Here is a 22,190-nt window from a genome sequence, read left to right as displayed (position 1 = left end):
GAGACAGAGCATGAACAGGGGAGGGGCAGAGAGAGAGGGAGACACAGAATCGGAAACAGGGTCCAGGCTCTGAGCCATCAGCCCAGAGCCTGACGCGGGGCTCGAACTCACGGACTGCGAGATCATGACCTGGCTGAAGCCGGACGCTTAACCGACTGCGCCACCCAGGCGCTCCATAGAGTGAATTATTTTTTAATTACAGTTTCAGTGAAGTTCTCAACTGGTGTTGTTTATAATTTCTAATTTCTATCATCTTTTGCCCATTTATTCTAGTACATCCAAAAATTATAGCTTAAGCTTTTTAGGAAACCATTTTTTTTGCAGAGGGATGGGCCTGTTTGTATATAGTTTACCATCCACATGTACACTCGAGTCCTTCAAACCAGCCTTTACCTTACAAGGCTTTTTCCTGTCAGCCTACAGGGAAGTCTTCTTTCGATGAATTTACAGAGCACTGATCATTCATCTGTTCGTTCAACCAATGTTATTGAACACCTACTGTGCACCAGAGATTAATTCAACATTTAGTTCTAAAATTCATACATTTTTCCATTTTATATATTATGTCCAAGCAGTTGGAAAAACGTAACCCATGAATAATTGTAGCCCCTTCACTTAGGCTCTGGGCTTTCTACTTCCTTGAATTTCCTGCAAGGCTGCACATAGTGTTGACCCCACATCAGTGTGTATGTAGCAGTCATAGCTCTTCCATTCTGGCACAGCCGTAGGTTTGCTTAATAGGTCAGAAACTCTTTGATAACAGAAACCACATCTTCGTCATCCTGTCTCACTGGTTCACAGGCGTGGTGTCAGGTAGGAACTCAGTAATTCTATTTAAAAATTTTTTTTTAATGTTTATTCATTTTTTGAGAGAGAGAGAGAGACAGAGACAGAGCATGAGCAAAGGGAGGGCAGAGAGAGAGGAAGACACAGAGTCCAAAGCAGGCTCCAGGCTCCGAGCTGTCAGCACAGAGTCTGACGCGGGGCTCGAACTCACAAACTATGAGATCATGACCTGAGCTGAAGTCGGACACTTAACTGACTTAGCCACGCAGGCGCCCCAGTGATTCTATTTTTAATGAACAGTATATTCATAAGCATTTTCTGAATGAATAAACAAGTGAATGTCAATAATGGAATTACTCTCTATCTCAATCGCTTTAAACCCCATTAAAACCCACTTTTACAGTAGGAGTATGGTCATCAAATCAGAGTACTTCAATTTTTCTTAAACTCTTAAGAGCCAAGAATGATAATATTAGGGAAATTTCTTCTTGGAGGACCATATGAAATTATGACCCAACTCAATTATTCCTTTCCTAAATGACACGATTCCTTTTGAAAGTTCTTAGATAAAATGATTTTTTGTCATATTTAATTTTTATTTTAATTCAGGTTGGTTAACATACGGTGCTATATTAGTTTCAGATATACAATATAGTGATTCAACACTTCCATACATCACCCTGTGCTCATCACAAGTGCCCTCCTTCATCCCCATCACCTGTTTCCCCCATCCCCCCCCCCCATCTCCCCTCTGGTAGCCATCAGTTTGTTCTCCATCATTAAGAGTCTGTTTCTTAATTTGTCTCTCTCTTTTTTCCCCCGTTTGCTCATTTGTTTTGCTTCCTAAATTCCACATATGAATAAAATCATGGTATTTGTCTTCCTCTGACTGATGCATTTCACTTAACAAAACACTCTCTAGATCCATCCGTGTCATCGCAAATGGCAAGATCTCATTCCTTTTTATGACTGAATTCCATTATCTATATCTATATCTATAGATATAGCATCTATCTATATAACACACATACATATATATATATAGGCGCATATATATACATATATATATATGTATATATATGTAACATCTTTCTATTTCCATTCACCTATTGATAGATACTTGGGCTGATTCCATAATTTGGTTAAGGTAAATAATGCTGATATAAACACAGGAGTTCATGTATCCCTTTGAATTCGTGTTTTTGTATTCTTTGGATAAATACCCAGTAGTGTGACTTGGGGGAACTCCACACTGTTTTCCATATTGGCTGTACCAGTCCGCATTCCCACCAACAGTGCACAAGTGTTTCTTTTTCTCCATATCCTTACCAACACCAGTTGTCCCTTGAGTTGTTGATTTTAGCCATTCTGATAGGTGTGAAGTGATAGCTCATTGTGGTTTTGATTTGCATTTTCTTGATGATAAGTGATGTTGAGCACCTTTTCATGTGTCTGTTGGCCATCTGGATGTCTTCTTTGGAGAAATGTCTGTTCGTGTTTTTTGCCTATGTTGTAATTGTATTATTCTGTTTTGGGGTGTTGAGTTTTAGAAGTTCTATATATATTTTGCACACTAACCCTTTATCAGATATGTTATTTGCAAATCTCCTCTCCCATTCTGTAGGTTGCCTTTTAGTTTTGTTGATTGTTTCTTTCACTGTGCAGAAGCTTTTTATTTTGATGTGATCCCAATTGTTTAGTTTGGCTTTTGTTTCTCTTGCCTGAGAAAAAGTTCCTATGACAGATGTCAAAGAGGTTACTGCCTGTGCTCTCTTCCAGGATTTTAATGATTTCAGGTCCCACATGTAGGTAGGTATTTAATCCACTTTTTAACTAATTTTTTCTGTATGGTGTAAGAAAGCGGTCCAGTTTCTTCCTTTTGCATGTAGCTGTCCAGTTTTCTCAACACCATTTGTTGAAGAGACTGTCTTTTTTCCCATTTGATATTCTCTCCTGCTTTGTCAAAGATTAATTGACCATATAATTATGGGTTTATTTCTGGGTTTCCTATTCTGTTCTAGTGATCTATGTGTCTGTTTTTGTGCCAGCACCATACTGTTTTGATTATTACAGCTTTGTCACATAACTTGAAGTCCAGAATTGTGATGCCTCCAGCTTTGCTCCTCCTTTTCAAGGTTGCTTTGGCTATTCGAGGTCTTTTGTGGTTCCATACAAGTTTCAGACTTATTTGTTATAAGTTCTGTGGAAAATGCTGGTGGTATTCTGATAGGGATTGCATTACATGTGTAGATTGCTTTGGGTAGTATAGACATTTTAGCAATATTTGATCTCCCAATCCGTGAGCATGGCATGTCTTTCCATTTCTTTGTGTCCTCTTGAATTTCTTTCGTCAGTGTTTTATAGTTTCAGAATACAGGTCTTTCACCTCTTTGGTTAGGCTTATTCCCAGGTATCTTATTATTTTTGGTGCAGATGTAAATGGGATTGTTTTTCTTATTTTCTCTTTCTGCAGTTTCATCATTAGTGTATATGAACACGGCAGATTTCCATACACCGATTTTGTATAATTGCAACTTTATTGAATTAGTTTATCAGTCCTAGCAGGTTTTTTGGGGGGGTGGGTGGGTCTTTCTGGTTTTCTGTATATAGTATCATGTCATCTGCAAATAGTGAAAGTTTACTTCTTCCTTGCCAACATGGATGCCTCTTATTTCTTTGTGTTATCTGATTGCTGTGCCTAGGACTTCCAGTACTATGCTGAATAAAAGTGTTAAGAGTGGACATCCTTGTCTTGTTCCTGACCTTAGGGGAAAAAACTCTCAGTTCCTTCCATTAAGGATGATATTAGCTGTGGTTTTTTTAATAAATGGCCTTTATTACAGTGAGCTATGTTCCCTCTAAACCTACTTTGTTGAGGGTTTTATCATGAATGGATGTTGTACTTTGTCAAATGCTTTTCCTGTGTCTATTGAAATGATCACATGGTTCTTATCCTTTCTCTTATTGATGGGATGTAGCACATTGATCAATTTGCGAATACTGAATGACTTTGGAACAAATCCCACTTAACCATGGTGAATGTTTTCTTTAATGCATTGTTGAATTTGGTTTGCTAGTATTTTGTTGAGGATTTTTGCATGTATGTGCATCAGGGATATTGGCTTATAGTTCTCTTTTTTTTTTATCTAGTTTTGTATCAGGGTAATGTTGGCCTCATACAATGAATTTTGAAGTTTTCCTTCTTTTTCTCTTTTTGGAATAGTTTGAGAATGGTTATTAACTCCTCTTTAAATGTTTGGTAGAACTCACTTGTGAAGCCATCTGGTCCTAGACTTTTGCTTGTTGGGAGTTTTTTGATTACTGATTCCATTTATTTGCTGGTTATAGGTCTGTTCAAATCTTCTATCTTCCTGTTTCAATTTTGGTAGTTTTTATGTTTCTAGGAATGTATCCATTTCTTCTAGGTTGTCCAATTTGTTGGTACATAGTTTTTCATAATATTCTCTTATTATTTTATTTATATTTCTGTGATTATTGGTTGTTATTTTTCCTCCCTCATTTGTGACTTTGAGTCCTTTCTTCTTTTTCATGAGAAGTCTGGCTAGAAGATTGTAAATTATATTGATTTTTGTTTTCAGAGAACCAGCTCCTAGTTTCACTGACCTGCTCTATTGTGTGTGTGTGTGTGTGTGTGTGTGTGTGTGTGTTTAGTTTGATATCATTTATTTCTGCTCTTATCTCAATTATTTCCTTCCTTCTGCTTGTTTTAAGTTTTGTTTGTTGTCCTTTTTCTAGCTCCTTCAGGTGTAAGGTTATGTTGTTTATTAGAGAGTTTTCTTGCTTCTTGAGATAGGCCTGTATTGCTACAAAGTTCCCTCTTAGAACCACTTTTGCTGTATCTCAGAGGTTTTGCACCATTGTGTTTCCATTTTCATTTGTTTCCAGGTACTTTTTAATTTCTTCTTTGATTTGCTTGACCCATTCATTATTTTGTAGCATGTTATTTAACCCCTATGTATTTGTGGTCTTTCCAAATTATTTCTTGCGGTTGACTCCTAGTTGTATGGTGCTGTGTCGGAAAAGACGCGTGGTATGACTTCAATCTTCCTTAATTTGTTGAGGCTGGTTTTGTGGGCTAATATATGATCTATTCTGGAGAATGCTCTGTGTGCACTTGAAAAGGACGTGCATTCTGCTGGTTTAGGATGGGATGTTCTGAAAATACCTGTTAAATCCATCTGCTCCACCATTGTTTCCTTGTTGATGTTCTATTTAAATGATCTGTCCCTTGCTGTAAGTAGGGTGTTGAAGTCCCCTACTATCATTGTGTTATTACTGATTAGTTCCTTTATGTTTGTTATTAACTCTTTTACGCAGTTGGGTGCTCCTAGGTTGGATGTGTAAATATTTATAATTGTTACGTCTTCCCATTGGATTGTCCCCTTTATTGTGATATAATGCCCTTCTTTGTCTCTTGTTACAGTCTTTGTTTTAAAGCCTATTCTGCCCAATGTAAGAATTGCTACTCTGGCTTTCTTTTGACATCCATTTACAAGACAGATGTTTCTTCACCCCCTCACTTTCAATCTGCAGGTGTCTTTCACCTGGGTCTCCTGGAGGCAGCAGATAGACCGGTCTTGTTGTTGTTGTTTTTATCCATTCTGTCACCCTATGTCTTTTGAGTGCAGCATTTAGTCTCTTTATGTTCAAATTAGTTATTGAAAGATAGGTATTTAGTGACATTAAATAAATCAAGTTTTCAAGTAGATCCAACTTCTGACTCTTTTACAACAGTGGCCTATCAATGAAGTCATTTGTCTGGAATTACCATCATAATTCAGGATAATTTGTTTTATTTTCTAAAAATACAATGCTCCTTAAACATTTGGTCTTAGAAGCTCCATACTGGACTAACATGATGTCATCTGTGGTGCTGTCTACTTAGTTATCTTGTTATTTTCAGCATGATTCACTTAGACTAGTGGGGGATAGAGAAGGAAAAAAACCACCTTACACACCCATTAATATGTCGGTTACAACGACATCACCACTATGGCTCAACTGTACTATGAGTGATAAAACTTTATTCTTTTAGCTCCAATATTGGTGAAACATCTTTTTGGGACTAGTATGGGATAAAGTTTACTTAAATTAGTCTCGAAAGTGAAGAACTGAATTGGCTAAACAATACATTTCAATTTACAGGCCTCAACTTGAGCCGTAATTTTGTATCAAAATTTTGTATCAAAATTTATTTTGTATCTCCGAGTAATTTTGTATCGCAAGTAAAATTATGTATCAGAGGTATGCAGAAAGGAAAGTAAACTGAGAGAAAGTATACCCAGCAAGGTTGAAGTCTGTTCTAGCAAACAGAGGGCTGATGACATCTCAGTGCAGTGCAGTTCAGGAGAGACACTTCTGTGCCCAGCACCACGGGGAGCAGTGAAGGACCAGCATGAGCCAGTGGATATGTCGCTCACAGTCACTGCAGAGAATGTTATGGAAAGGGCGGTTCACGGGCACAGTCGGGAAGTTAGTCCTACTCCAGGTGGTCAGGGAAAGACTTCTGGAGGGTTTGATTTTTGAGTTTGTTATTTGTTTGTTTGTTTGTTTGTTTGTTTTGAGAGAGAGAGAGAACAGGATGGGCAGAGAGAGATGGAAGGAAAGAGAAATTCCTGCTGAGCCTGATGTGGGGCTCCAGCCCACGAACGGTGAGCTCGTGACCTGAGCCAAAATCAAGAGTCGGATGCTCAACCAACTGGGTGCTCCTGGAGGGACTGACTTTTAAACAGAGATCTGAAAGATGAGTGGGTGGCGAGAGTCCAGTGGGAACAGCAAGGGGGACGGTCAGAGAAGGGGGTGTATTTGAGAAACCACGAGAAGGCCCAGAATTCAGTGTGGTGAGTCTGTCTCAATCCAGGGATGAAAGCAAGCTTCGCAGAGCTGGCATTAGACTACGGCCTGTCGGCTTCTGCAGGACCTACCACAGCGACGTGGCCCTGCTGGGCAACAATGACGGCAGCAACATGTCGTCTAAGGGCCGCATATGAACTGCACACAATCAGCCTGCCAGACCGAGAGCTGACGGGGGAACAGAAAGAGCACCCCACCGGAGTAAGATGCCCTGGGTTCTTTCTGGTCACTCACTGGCCACAGACTTGCCGGGCCCCTTGAGGTCTGTGGGCTTCAGCTTCCTCCTAGGTAAAGGGTGGGGCGGGATTCTACAAACTCTGAGACAGGGAGAGTACATACATCTCATCTCCCATGCCTATTCAGTGTCTGCCTCTGGCCCAGCTTTAGGCTTGTTCTCAGCGGTGTCTGCCGTGGGATTAGGGGACTCCAGTGGTAGGGCACAGACCTGCCGCCCTGCTCTGCTCGACCTTCTCTTCCAGTAATAGTATTCTGTGATCCAATGAGAAGATCTGAGCACAGTTTTCACATTAAAAGGTGTACGGTTTGGGGCGCCTGGGTGGCTCAGTCAGTTGGGCGTCTGACTTCGGCTCAGGTCATGATCTCACAGTTCGTGGGTTCGAGCCCCGCGTCGGGCTCTGTGCTGACAGCTCGGAGCCTGGAGCCTGTTTCGGATTCTGTGTCTCCCTCTCTCTCTGCCCCCCCCCCACCCCCCCGTTCACGCTCTGTCTCTGTCTCAAGAATAAATAAACATTAAAAAAAAAAAAAAAGGTATACAGTTGGTCTGAATTTCCTGGGCATGTTTTTTCTTGTTAGTAGCAGACATAAAGAGCAAAAGACCTAAAAGGCAGAAGGCCAGGAAGAAGAGGCAAGGAAAGTCGGGATCTGGATGATACCAAAATGAGTAATAGCTTTTCAACGAGTTCATACCATCATATTTTAAATATTTGGATTTTCCTTCTAACACACGTAATTTTGAAATGCAATCTGTTCTTCATTATATGCCTAATTTGTCAAGTCTATTACTCTTGGCTAGATTTCAGGTGGCTTATAAACAGCTCATGCAGGCAAGGGAGAAACAGCCACAGAGCTTCTGCCTGAGCCTGTGCTAACAGACGTGAACCCCCAGCCCCCCGTTACAGGACAGACGCCCAGGCCCGCCTGCTCACTCATCCCTCAAAGAGGAGACATCAACATACAAACACGTTCACGTTACCTGGGCTTGAATCATGTGCTGAAAAGGTCATGAAGGGGCTCCTGGGTGGCTCAGTCAGTTGGGCATACGACTTCGGCTCAGGTCATGATCTCACAGCTCATGAGTTCAAGCCCCGTGTCGGGCTCTGTGCTGACAGCTCAGAGCCTGAAGCCTGCTTTGGATTCTGTGTCTCCCCTCTCTCTCTGCCCCTCCCCCACTTGTGCACATGCTCTCCCCCCCGCCAAAATAAATAAATTTTTAAAAATGGCCCATGCAGGTTTAAAATACTATGCATTTAAGTAGCACCTAGAATGTAACAGAACATTTAAAATATGTGTGTGTGTGTGTGTGTGTGTGTCTGTATAGCACAAATATATTAAGCTTGACCCTTAAGCTAGCTGCCCCTGTTGCATGTTGAGAAAACCAAGTCTCTGAGGGCAGAGCAGTCAGGTGACCCTTCTCCACCTCCTGAACCCTATATGCGCAGCAGACCCTCGATGCCGTATTTTTCCACTAAACAATCTACAGTTTTCCTGATCTGGCTGTTTCAGATTAAGGCAGCTCCACATACCCACCCAGAGATGTTCCTTGAAGAAATGCTCTCGACAGCACCTGAAGTGATTCTTTCGCTTCTTCATTTTGAAATTATCTCGCCCCCCTTTCCCTTCGTCATACCAGTCCACCAAAGTTACTGCTAACTAATCTGGGGAGTCCAATGCATCCCTGCAGGTCAGCCAGTCTTGGCTCTGCTCACATACCCCTGTGCCTGGACAGGGTGACAATGAGATATCTCCCTCTACAACAGAGGCGTTACAACGGGCTACAACGTTCTGCGCAGAATTACCAGCACTAGCTGGTTATAAACGACAGCTACGGTCTGTGACCTGTAATTTCAATGTGTTTGAAAATGGGGATAAATCCAATCCTTCCACCATCTGTGGGATCACAGAGCAAGGGAAGAGCTACGAGAGAAATTCCTGAGAGACTTCTTATCTAGAAGCTAGTGGCACGGCCTGGATTACCAGGCTGTTGCATGACTGTGACCGGAAACAGCCCTGAGAACAGCTGAGTCCATCATGTATGGGTGTGGGTCAAGTGAAGCAAAATGCAAGGGGTCAGAGGTCCTAAAGATTCAGAGGTTTGGGCTACATCCCTGCCCCACTCCCACCCCAAACACTTTGGAGGATGGGAGGGCAGTAAAGTGATGTTCTTCCTGGTCCCGGGTCACCTCAAGCTGGAACAGCATAATCTTCAGGTCTGAATAATGGTAATTAATTTTCCCCACTACTAACAACCGCTTGCTATTTTTATAAAACACAGTTCTAATTCACTCCCCTTCAACTTTCTCGTTCTGGGGGCGATACTGCATACTCTAAGGTACACGCTCTCCTTTTTTTTTTATTGTGGTAAAATAGATATAATGTAACATCTGCCATTGTAACGGTCCTTAAGTGTGCAGTCCTGTGGCATTCAGCACATTCACATTGGTTGCAAACGCTCTCTGCTGTAACAGATACCTTCCACTACATCGTTTTTTGTTTTGCTTTGTTTTGTTTTTTAACGAGGGATAGATTACTGACCTCTCACTTCCCGCTGCTGATATTCTTTGTTTTTAAGAACGGGGTGTGAAATCCACATCCACGGATGGTGCTTGCGGAGCTGAGGAAGCATGTAATGGGTCACAAACCCCACCGAGCCAGCCAGGGCAAACAGCACGACACTGAGAAATGGCTGTGATACAAGAGGACAAATGTCACGGTTTAGCCTCGCAGGACAGGGGAGGGGTGTCCATGCATATCACGTAACACTGCCGGCCTTCCCCTCTTCCCTCTAACGGAACAGAGAGGCAACCCTGGGCTTGTTTCTGAAAATTTCTTCCATACAAAACCACCCTGTATTGGGAGCCCCTAAGGAGGGGGTGGAGAGCTGGCCTACTAAGTTCAGAGGCCAAGGGAACTCTGCCCTTTAGATTTTGTTACTGTTGTTTTTAAAAGAAGAGGCAGAGGGGCGCCTGGGTGGCGCAGTCGGTTAAGCGTCCGACTTTAACCAGGTCACGATCTCACGGTCCGTGAGTTCGAGCCCCGCGTCGGGCTCTGGGCTGATGGCTCAGAGCCTGGAGCCTGTTTCCGATTCTGTGTCTCCCTCTCTCTCTGCCCCTCGCCCGTTCATGCTTTGTCTCTCTCTGTCCCAAAAATAAATAAACGTTGAAAAAAAAATTTTTTTTTTAAAAAAAGAAGAGGCAGAGAGCAACAAACGTAGCTAATAGACTTTCCTTGTTGGAAAGAGAGCTCCTAAGTGTGTAATACTTTTATATGGAGACAGTAACTGTCTGTTGGAACCTCCAGCCAGAATCCCCACCTAGAGCTGTCCACTTTTGTTTTTCTACCTGAAAACCATGTTCCCAAACGCCTTCTGGCTTGGGGACCTCGGGCTCCCTCCTGATATGGTAATGCCTTCAGTCCTGCTCCTGGCAGTGAGCCGTGGGCCTGTCTTACCACCGCGGGGTTCTAGGACATGCGCTGTTACTCTAGCAAACAATACGGCTCCCCAGATGCCGCAGGACAAGGGGTAAAACACTTGAACCCAATCTGCAGTGTGAACCAAATCTCATCTGGGACGTAATTCTTCACAGCACAATAGCCACGTTCCTTAAACCTCTCAGCTGGTGTTGTGTTTTCCTCTCCTGGCTCTACTACCCTGACGATGCCCTGGAGTCCCACAGCCGGCTCTGTTATTAGGGAGAATAAGGAGGCAGGGGAGTATAAAGCCGAAGGGATACATACTCGCAAGGACAGGAACACAGTGCTGGCACTGATTGCAAATGACAGAACGGCAGCCACTGAGCAGATAATGAGATCCGATTTTAAGATATCCTTCTGCAAAGAGAGAACCAACTGTAAAGTCTGCTCTTTGTTTCTCTCCGTAACTCTGTAGTCACCAGGTAAGTCAGGAGACAGATACCGACTCTGGATAACCCACTTTTCAAACACATCACCTACCTGGTATGTTCCCAGGGGCACACCCTGGGTGGACCACCAGGAAGAACAAGGCAAAGGGTGGGGAATGGGGAATGCACACTGTGAGGTTAGCCTACGTCTGCTAACCACGGCAGGAAAAAAAGTGTTCCACGTGTATAGGAGGCATAAGGTTCTTCCCTACAAACACAGGCCAAAGACAAGATGTCATGGTCTGATGAAGGAGGGTGAAGTGCTCATGATCTCTACTCGGCTTTAGCATGCTTCTATGCATGCTGTTGGCCAAACAGAAGCCTCTGACACATTTGCTTATTTCTTTTTTAAAAAAAACATTTTTTTACTGTTCATGTTTTGAGAGAGAGGGAGACAGAGCACAGGCGGGTGAGGAACACAGAGAGAGGGAGCCACAGAATCCAAAGCAGGCTCCAGGCTCCAAGCTGTCAGCACAGAGCCCAACGCGGGGCTCCAGCCCACGAACTGCGAGATCATGACCTGAGCCGAAGTTAGACGCTTAATCGACCGAGCCACCCGGGCATCCCTGCTTATTTCTTTGGTCCAGAACAGATTTCACATTTTAATTCACCAGTCAGATTGGGTTAAGGCCACCTCCAAATAATTTAAATATACACATACTATTGGCACATATGCAGAAAATGAAATGTTAGTAAGTTGCTGATAACTTCCCTTCGCATAAAATTGTGGCGTGAGCAGGGTCTCGGGAAAACAAAGCAAAGTTAGGCCAAAGAACGTCATTAATCCTGCAGCTATATGGAGAATGGACTAAGATACATCTTAGAGATATAAAGGACCATCACATTTTTTTCTATCTACAGAGGCCAGTTCACTACAGTTCACAATTATTGAACATTTTGAGATGTCACACAGTTACCTGAAAACTCTAAACCATCATTATAAATATATCAATATCTCATATTGAAAGGGAATTATGCCTCTTAAATAATTGTTTATCCACCAGAAACCTGTATCTCTGTATGTCTGTTTCCCTACAACCCGTTTTTTTTTTCTTTTCTGGTTTTTAAAATGAAAATGTGGAGTTCTTGCAAATCACGCTACTGGCTTTCTGACTGAATTAACACCCAAAGTGATAGGAAGGAGTCAGAAAGGCAGTTTAAATGGAGCAATAATGACCTGGAACCATCTGATGGAAAAGTCAACATGGCTTGGTTAAAGCAACTAATCATACAGGGAAGAGATAACAGTCCCAGCATCAATTCATCAATTATCTGCTAAAGTTGTTTTACAATTCATGTGCAGGCATTAAATATGGGAGCAATTGTATCGTGATAAACTAAATTCTAGATTTATTCTTAGTAATGGTAAGAATAATATGGTAAAAGAAAATGGTAAGAATCCCCCTGATTTTTTGGGCAGGGCAAATCACAATGATTTTTTAGTCGGAATCCTCATAAAACTTTTATAATCACGGGATTTTCATCAAAACTTTACTATGAATAAATGGACAAAATTCAGGTATCTCCTTGCATTCAAAGATTTACAAAAGGCCAGGCCTTCCCAGAGGAAAGATCTATAACTCACTGACTCTTTAGGCTATGAAGATAAGTGAATTTTTCCTTCCTCTTCTATACTGACATGGTTTTACGTCATTTAAAAATTACTGAATGCTTGTATGGAAACCAATTTGCCAATAAATTTCATGTTTAAATGAATGAATGAATGAATGAATGAATGAATAAATAAATAAATAAATAACTGAATGCTTAGGCACCTGGATGGCTCAGTCGGTTAAGTATCCAACTTCAGCTCAGGTCATGATCTCCCGGTTCCATGAGTTCAAGCCCCACATCGGGCTCTGTGCTGTCAGTGTGGAGCCTGCTTCGGATCTTCTGTCCCCCTCTCTCCCCCTCCCCCACTTGAGTGTGTGTGTGCATGTGTGTGTGTGTTTGCACACGCATGTGTGTGCCCTCTTCCTCTCTCTCAAAAATAAACATTAAAGAATTTATTCTAATTACTGAATCCTTATCCGAAAGGAAGATAAACATTTTCCCAAATATTCTAATTGAAAAGTAAGTCTTATCTATAACTGACCAACCATTCTTGCCTAAAGGCAAAATAGTGGGCCATGAGGGCAGCTGGTGAGGGGAGGAGGCTTACATTTCTAGGTTTCTTAAAGCAAGAGAATGAGCTCTGATTATTGGTATTTCTTTCACAGTTGGATGATATATAGGAATTCTACTGATTTTAGTCTTTATTTACAAAAATGTTCCTCCTGCCCATTTCTTTCCTGTATTGTTTTTATTTTTTTAAGTTAGAGAGAGAGAGAGAGCAAGAGAGGGAGAGAGAGAGAGGGAGAGGGAGAGAAACAGAGAGAGAGAGAGAGAGAGAGCGCGCGCACACCTGTGCAGGAGCGGGGGAGGGGCAGAGAGAGAGAAAGAGAGAATGTTAAGCAGGTTCCATGCTCATCATGGAGCCTGATGTGGGGCTCAATCCCACAACCCTGGAATCACGACCTGAGCTGAAATCAAGACTGAGCCACCCAGGTGCCCCTGTATTGTTAGCTTTATTCTTTTTTTTTTTTTAATTAAAAACATTTTTTTATGTTTATTTTTGAGAGAGAGACAGACAGACAGACAGAGACAGAACATGAGCAGGGGAGGGGCAGAGAGAGAGGGAGACACAGAATCTGAAGCAGGCTCCAGGCTCTGAGCTGTCAGCACAGAGCCCGACATGGGGCTTGAACTCAAGAACCACTAGATCATGACTTGAGCCAAAGTCTGAGGCTTAACCAACTGAGCCACCCAGATGCCCCTCTATTGTTATTTTGAACAACTTTCTTGAGGTGTGACTGACATACAAAACCCCTGCACATACATAAAGTGTACCAGTTGATGAGTTTTGACACGTGGATATCCCCATGAAAACCACAACCACAATGAAAATAAGTAGCACAGCCATGGTGCCCTAAAGTTTCCTCTCCCGACCTTTTCTAACCTACATCCCCTTTTCTCCTCTGTCTGGAGACAACCACTGATCTGCAACATCTCAGTGGTTTATTTCCTTCCCTAGAATGCAATATAAATTTACTTGGAAATGCAATAGATCTAGAAGAGGCAAAACAACTTTGAAAAGGAAGAACAAAGTTGGAGGATATACAATATCTGATTTGAAGACTTATTACAAAGCTGCAGGAATCAGGCCTTGATGGTATTGGCATAAAGTATACATCTTGATCAAGAGAACAGAACAAAGAGCCCAGACATAGGCGAAAACATACACAGTCAATGGATTTTAAACAAAAGTGACAATGTGAAAAAACACCTTTCCTCTAAATGAGGGGAAGGATAATTCTTTCCACAAATGGAATGGGGAAAAAAAACAGAAAACAAAACAAAACAAAAAAACACCTTGACATTTACTTCACATCACACATAAAACCTAAGTCAACGTGCATTATAAACGTAACAAACTGTTACATTTCTCAAAGAAGACATAAGAGGAAATCTTAGTGACCTTGGGTTTAGCAAAGCTTTCCTAAGCAAAACACTGAAAAGTGGAACTTTAAAGGGAAAAAAACAGTTATTCAATTGGAGTTCATGAACATTTAAACCAGCTGTTCTTCAAAATACATTGTTATAAAATGAAAAGGCAAGCCAAGACTGAAAAAAGTAGTTGCAAAACACAAACTGCATCTGTAATACATAAAAGCTTCACAAACCAATAGCAAGAAGCCAAACAATTCCCCCATCCCCCTCCCAGCTGCAAACCGGCAAAGTTTTGAGCAGACTCTTCAGCAAAGGCAATGGCAAATGGTGATTATTGAGCTTTTCAAGCTAGTGCTAATTAATGAAACCACAGACCACTGTGTTAATACTGGTGAAAGTAACATTAGCAAAAGAAAAAGAAAAGGTTCCCTCTTTCCCTACAGCCACCAAAACCCAGATATTATGCTGCTCCAAAAATTGTATTCCTGAAAATGTACTTTTCCTTAGAAATTTTTATACATGTGCCTTTACAAAGAGTATGAAATGCAGCTTTTTAAAAAATTTTTTATGTTTGTTTATTTTTGAGAGGGAGACACACACACACACACACACACGCACAGAGTGTGAGCAGGGGAGGGGCAGAGAGAGAGGGAGACACAGAATCTGAAATGGGCTCCAGGCTCTGAGCTGTCAGCACAGAGCCCGATGTGGGGCTTGAACTCACAAACTGCAAGATCATGACCTGAGGTGAAGTCGGACACTTAACTGACTAAGCCACCCAGGTACCCCGAAATGCAGCAGATTTTTATAAACATATTTTTTCAGTGACACAACGCTACTTACTAATACACAACTATAATTCTTACAAGCACTACTGTTTCATGGGTGTCTTTAAATGCAGTACAGTGCAGCAAATGTGAAAATATTATTTTTGAAAAGGAATCTTGAAAACACCTAGTCATCAGAGATTGTTGTTGTCTCCTATGAAAGTAGCCTGAAACACTGTAAAAAGTTTTTAATTTTGGGTTTCTTACTAAATAATTTTTGCTCATTTAAATACACATTATACAGGGCGCCTGGGTAGATCAGTTGGTTAAGTGTCAGACTTTGGCTCAGGTCATGATCTCGGAGTTCGGGGGTTCGAGCTCTGTGTCAGGTTCTGTGCTGACAGCTCAGAGCCTGGAGCCTGCTTCAGATTCTGTGTCTCCCTCTCTTTTTGCCCCTCCCCACTCGTGCTCTGTTTCTCTCTCTCTCTCTCTCTCTCTCTCTCTCTCTCTCTCAAAAACAAATAAACATTAATTTTTTAAATAAACAAATAAAAATTAGAGTATGAAACATCTGAGAAAAATGAAAATTTAGAAGGTCTCTGCAAATTTTTAGTATGAATTAACATTTCCATTATAGGATAACATAATATTGCAGCACTCTAGCACACAAAGAAAGGGAATAGATCATTCATGATCACTGCATCCTGACACTAACAATATTAGCATTTTTATGCTTTCTGGTTCAGTATTTTTGCCTGCGAATGCTGAGGCACGGTTCTAGCTGTAATCATGATGTATATTATGATTATACATCATACATATACATATATACATCATACGTATTACCTATGCATAGCTTATGAAGGTCTAATCTTAGTGTGCATATAATTTTTTATCTTTTTCAACTGTACTTTCTTTTGTAAGCACTACGTATATGTATATTATTGTATAGACTTACTAATAGTCACTTACCAGCGAACTAATTTTCCATCTTGTGATGACCCATAGACGTACACATACAAACAGTGCCATAGTGGAAACTTAAAACATTAAATTCATGACTGAAAGGGAATATGCTGTATTTAGTGCAAGCATTCCCCGACTGTTAGGTTCTGGGTTATCTTCCATTTTTTACCATGATGAATTATGCTGCAGTCATGATCTTGATGTACCTAAATCTTTTTTTCATATTTTGAATTCATCCTTTAGACCACCTCTGATAAATCGACTTATTATATTATAGGTGATGAATTTTAGAATTCTTGATAAATTATGCTTTTCCAGATGATTGTAATAACTTACACAAATACAAACAATGTCTAAGAAATCTCATCTTGTCCCAGTTGGCAATATCATTAATTTATCCTGTGCTGATTGAGTGGACAAAAAAAACAACAACAACAAAACAAAAAACAAAACAAAACAAAACAACTCTCTTACTTTAATCTGTATTTCTTTCTTTATAAGAAGGGTAAATATGGTCCTCACAATTACTTCGAAATATTTTGTCCCTAAAGTGAAATACATATACTGATATCATTTGCTTATAGAGTTTTAACAATTAAAGTGTGAGTTGTTGGTAGAAGAAAGATATTTAACTTTTATCAAATTTGTATTGAATATTTTACCAAATTGTTTAATTTTATTATGTTTAAATTAATTAATTTAATTAATTAATTAAACATATAGAAGTATAAAAGTTTTATGGACTCACATCTGTGTGTATGTGTGTGTGTTTTATTTATTTTCATTTTATAGATTCCAAGTCTGGAAAATCATCCCCTTTCTAGAATTTGAATAAATGTTTGATTTTATTTCATACCTTTTTGGGAAAATTTCTTTTACATTTTTAAAATTGTAAGCCAGGAATACAAAAAAGTGCATAAAATAGATAAATATAATTTAAAAAATAATTATAAAGGGCGCCTGGATGGCTCAGTTGGTTGAGTGTCCAACTCTTGGTTTCAGCTCAAGTCATGATCTCATGGTTCGTGGGAATGAGCCCTGGGTCAGGCTCCTTGCTAACAGTGCAGAGCCTGCTTGGGATTCTCTCTCCCTCTCTCTCTCTGCCTCTCCCTTGCTCTCTCTCTCTCAAAATAAGTAATTAAACTTAAAGATAGATAGATAGATAGATAGATAGATAGATAGATAGATAGAAGATAGATAGATAAAAAATAATTACAAAGTAAGCATCTCAGTTACTACCAACTGGTTCAAGAAATCTAGCATTTCTAGTCCCAAGAAATCCCTTTATGCGGCTCTCTGATCACAAACCTTTCTATCCCCTCTTGGGGTTCCGCATTAACTATCCTGACTCCGGTGAAAATAAGTTTCTTGCTTTTTAAACAAGAATGATTTTGCGACTTCCATATGGAATTGTTTGTCTATTTTTACCCAATGGATGGCACTATACGAGACATTTTTGTGTCTGGCTTCCTTTGCTCCACATTACATGGTCAAGACTCACCCATGCCATTGCATATGGCTCCAGTAGGATCTGTTCTGCTGCACACTAGTCATTGCACTGTTGGTAGAATTTCTAGCAGCTTCAGTTTAGGGCTCTTAGGAATTATTGCTAAAAGGAACAATCTTACGTGTGCGTTCTGGTATAAATGTGCAAGATTTGCTCCGGGATAAAAATCTAAGAGTAAAATTGCTGGCTGCAGTATATATGCATCTTCGACCTTATGATCCCAAACTGTTTCCAAAATATACACAGTGATTCACGCCACCACCAGCAGTTCATAAGAGTTCCCTTGCTCTACACTTAACACTGTGGGAACTTTTAATTTTTTGTCAGTCTGGCAAGTGTGAAATGGTAACACAGTGTGCTTTTAGTGTGGAGGTTCCTGATTATTAATTAGCTTACATACATATTCATGTTTTTGGCTATTTTTATTTCCTCTCTCGTGAAGTGCATGTGCAAGCCTTTTGGCCATTTTTTTTTTTTAATGTTTATTCATTTTTGAGAGACAGAGAGAGAGCACAAGCAGGAGTGGAGTGGAGACAGAGGGAGACAAAGAATCTGAAGCAGACTCCAGGCTCCGCACTGTCAGCACAGAGCCCAACGCGGGGCCCGAACTCACAAACCGCGAGATCATGACCCGAGCCGAAGTCGGACGCTTAACCGACTGAGCCACCCAGGTGCCGCCTTTTTGGCCATTTTTAATCGACATATATGGCTTTCTTGTTGATTTATAGTAATTGTGTATTCGTCTCTACACTGGTGCTTTATCTACTATACATATTTTAAACATTATTTCCCATTCTGTGGCTTATTTTTTTAAGTCTTCTTTTTGGGCATTATTTGGTAAGTCAAAGGTCATAATTTTAGTGAACTTCAATTTTTTGTTGTTTTTATTTAAAAAATTCTCCCCTACCCTGGAGGTATCATAAAGATAATTTCCTCTATTATGATTCTAAGCACTCTCAGGTTTTGTAATCTCCTAGTTAGGCTTATAACCCTTCTGGAACTGACTTTTAAGCAGAGCATCACAGAGGAGGCCTGTTCTATTTTGTTACTTAGGAAGAGCCATTTTTTTGTTTCGTCATTCTGTTCCTCCCTCTGTAGTGAGTAGGAAGTCACACACTGTGTTTCTACTCCTTCAGCAGTGACACTGAACATTCCAATAAGCATACTTCCAATAAGCATTCCAATAAGCATACTTGACTTACCAGTCTTTTTTTTTTTTTTTTCAACGTTTATTTATTTTTGAGACAGAGAGAGACAGGGCATGAACAGGGGAGGGGCAGAGAGAGAGGGAGACACAGAATTGGAAACAGGCTCCAGGCTCTGAGCCATCAGCCCAGAGCCTGACGCGGGGCTCGAACTCACAGACCGCGAGATCGTGACCTGGCTGAAGTCGGACGCTTAACCGACTGCGCCACCCAGGCGCCCCATTGACTTACCAGTCTTAATCAGGATCTTTATTTGCCTCCGGGACATTACGAAGAATTTTTAAGTCTTGGAGTCCATTTCTCCTTCCATCCAGAGTTTTGTGTTACCCTTGTATGGTTTTGTACGGCTAATGTTTGCTGAAATTTACCAGTGTATCTGCCACTTTTTTTTTCTCCTTGTTCTTTCTTGCGAATTAGACTTTCTGTCTGAGACCATCTGAAGAACATCACTCAGAACTACATTTAGCGAAAGTCTCTCGGCTTCTGTTTACGTAAAATATTTTTATTTTGTCCCTGGTTCTTTAACGATATTTTCACTGGGGGCACCAGCACAGAGCCTGCTTGGGATTCTTTCTCTCTCTCCCTCTCTTTCTGCCCCACCTCTGCTCACGTTGTCTCGCTCTCTCTAAATAAACAAACATTAAAAAAAAAAAAATTAAAGATCTTTTCACTGGGCATAGAATTCTACCCTGGCAGATACTTTCTGTATAGGACATTGAATACATCAAACTTCTGGCTTCTATGATGGTTTTTGATAAGGGAGCTTTCCATTCATCATTCACTTGAATGTAATCCATTCTTTTGTTTAACTGCTTTAAGATGGTCTGTGTCTTTGATATCTGCATTTTCACTAAGGTTTGTCCTGTGTGGATTCTCTCTTCCTTGTTTTACCCTGCATGTGATTCACTGGCATTTGAGTCCCTAGATCAGTGTCTTCCATCAATTCCGGCAAATTTTCAGATATCATCTCATCAGACATTGATTAGGCTCCAGTCTCTCCCGGTTTTCTGGAATTCTGATTACATATATTTTAGATCTTCTTAGTCTGTGTCACCTGTCTTTGTCTTTCTGATGTATTTCCTAATTTTTTTGTCTATTAGTGTTGCATCCTGGGTACTTTCTTCTGTCTTGTAGTTCACTAATTCTCTCACCAGAGGTGTCTAATCTCGTGTGTGTGTGTGTGTGTGTGTTTACTTCAACTGCTTCATTTTTTGCCATTTTTTTGTTTGTTCATTTACAAAGGTCTATTTGGTTCTCTTTCAAACATGCTGGATCATTTTAGTATTTTCTATTGTCTGTAAGTTTTACCTCTTATTCCTTTAAACACATTAAGTAGTTTTAAAATGTGTCTGGTAGTTCAAGTGCTTCAAGTACCTGAAGACCTGTTTCTGCTGGTTCCTTGTTTCCTTGTGTCGTTTTTACATTTTTTTTAGCGAGAGCTGCTCATTTCCCTTAGAAAAATGGGTTGGGGAACACGTGGAGCCCTAGGAGGAAAGGATCTCTAGAGAGGATTTGTGTTTCATTTTGCCATGAGCTGTTCCTAGTTGGGGGCCGCTTCAAATTCACTACATAAATCTAGGGGTGAGGGGTGTCAGAATGTGGACTGAAAGCCCACAGCGGAGCGGACTACAACACCCCAGGGATCCAGGGCCATTGTGTTCAGCACCGAGGCCAGTACCCTGCACTCCCCAGGCACTGCAAAGGATGCAACTGATTCCTTCTGGTTCATCCTCCCACTGAGGGTGGGTGACTCAGTGTGGGTCCCCCCTGCACACCCATCTTGGCAGTTTTGGGCTTTCTTTTCTCTTCCCCGCCGTTTGAGGGCTGGACACTGAGGCTCAAGATCCCCTGGTTGGGCAGGTGCTCTTGAGGCAAAAGCAGTTTCCTGCTCTGCTTCCTCCAGGTCTCCCTGTTCACTCAGACTTTGACTTGATAATTCCTTATCTTTTGTCACTTCTTTTTCACATACAAGAAGGACTTTTTTTTTTTTTTTTTGTATTTTGTTCAGAATTTTCAGTTTTAATCAGCAGAGAGTTTGGCTATAATAAGTCAGCCTGCCACAACGTGAGAGATGGAAAAGTCTCGTTTGATCTTTCTTTTTCTTTCTGGTGAGGGATCAGCACATAAAATCCCTTTTTATCCCTCCCACTGCTAAACAATTACCTCAGCACCATACACTGATTAATCAATTCTTGATTGTGACATGTAATTTTCACATAATACATTCCTATAAATAATTTGTCTCCTTTCTGTGTTTTACTGATTCACTAATCCCATTCTCCACTCTTGGATCAGTCTCATTTTTTTTTTCTTCCGATTACTCAATCTTTATAATATACTCTTAAATCCCAAAGTGCTAAGTTCCTCTTTCTTATTCTTCTTTTTCAGATTTTTTAAAGCTATTATTAATGGCTATTCTTCTAAGTGAATCTTAGAATCATTTCCCCAAGTTGTGAATATAATTCCTCTGGAACTGTTTTGAACTACATTAAACCTATAAATTTATTAGGAAGAATTGACATTTAATAAATCTCGACCTTCCTATCCAAAATCAGGTTATGTCTATTTATCACCACTTATTCAGAAGCTCATTTGCATTTTAATAGACTGCTGTGGTTTTCTTTATTTCTGACATTACTTGGTAAAATCTTTCCTATTATCAATTCATGTATTTTGTTGCCATTGTGAGTGGGATTATGGTCTCATTATATTTTTTAAAGTTATTTCTGATGTGTTAGAATGCTCTTGTTTTTCTAAGTTTCTTTGTCTCTAGGGGTATTTGTGAATTCTTAGACTGATCATGATCGATATTTAAAAACTTTGCTGTGCACCGAAATGTATACAGTAATGCAATCTACTTTTTTTTTTTTTCTTTTAGGACTTAACACAAGCCAGAACTTCCAAAACAATATTCAATAATATTAAGGTTTTGGCTCCCTATTTTAATGTTGATTCTATGCATATTTAACTAATTAATATATTGGGGCTTAGTACATTGAATATTTAAAATCCATTGTGACATCTTATGTAGTACTTCACGCTCCAACCCTAAAAAAGAAGCTGAAGAAGGCCTCATCCCGGGGCACTGGATGGCTCAGCTGGTTAAGCTTCCGGCTCTTGATTTCGGCTCAGGTCACGATCTCACAGTTCATGAGCATGAACCCCACGTCAGGCTCTAATCTCTCCCTCTCCCTCTGCCCCTCCACCAGTCATTCTTCCTCTCTCTCTCTCTCTCAAAAGTAAATAATAAAATAAATAAAAATTTTTTAAAAAGCGCTGGTTCCAAACTATACACACAGTAAATATAGACAGCATGGTGCCAGAGAAACCTAGATGATACAACCAGTGGTTACAAAGAAGTTGTTTGAATTGTACAAATAAGAATGAGGTAGTCGTTTGTTTTGTTGGTGGTCTATTTTTTGTTTCTAGGAACTGAGAAAAATAGATACAATGGAAG

At 40.5% G+C, this 22,190-nt stretch overlaps 1 protein-coding gene across 4 annotated transcripts in view; it reads right to left on the bottom strand.

Annotated features, from left to right (window-relative positions):
- PCNX2 (pecanex 2) overlaps nucleotides 1-22,190 on the bottom strand; it is a 303,804-nt gene that overhangs the window by 141,344 nt on the left and 140,270 nt on the right. For all 4 annotated transcript variants that reach the window (XM_086679664.1, XM_086679662.1, XM_086679661.1 and 1 more), the window contains exons 18-19: nucleotides 10,636-10,728; nucleotides 9,433-9,583 (exon numbers count right to left, since the gene is read on the bottom strand). In XM_086679664.1, the coding sequence (XP_086535790.1) occupies nucleotides 9,433-9,583; nucleotides 10,636-10,728 (244 nt within the window). The remainder of the gene's footprint in view (nucleotides 1-9,432; nucleotides 9,584-10,635; nucleotides 10,729-22,190) is intronic.

The sequence above is a fragment of the Puma concolor genome, chromosome D2, assembly GCF_028749965.1.
Source record: "Puma concolor isolate L17-30 chromosome D2, mPumCon1.1.hap2, whole genome shotgun sequence".
Lineage (NCBI taxonomy): Eukaryota > Metazoa > Chordata > Mammalia > Carnivora > Felidae > Puma > Puma concolor.
Note: the sequence above shows the minus strand (reverse complement) of the source record. Positions and strands in the feature narration are given on the sequence as shown.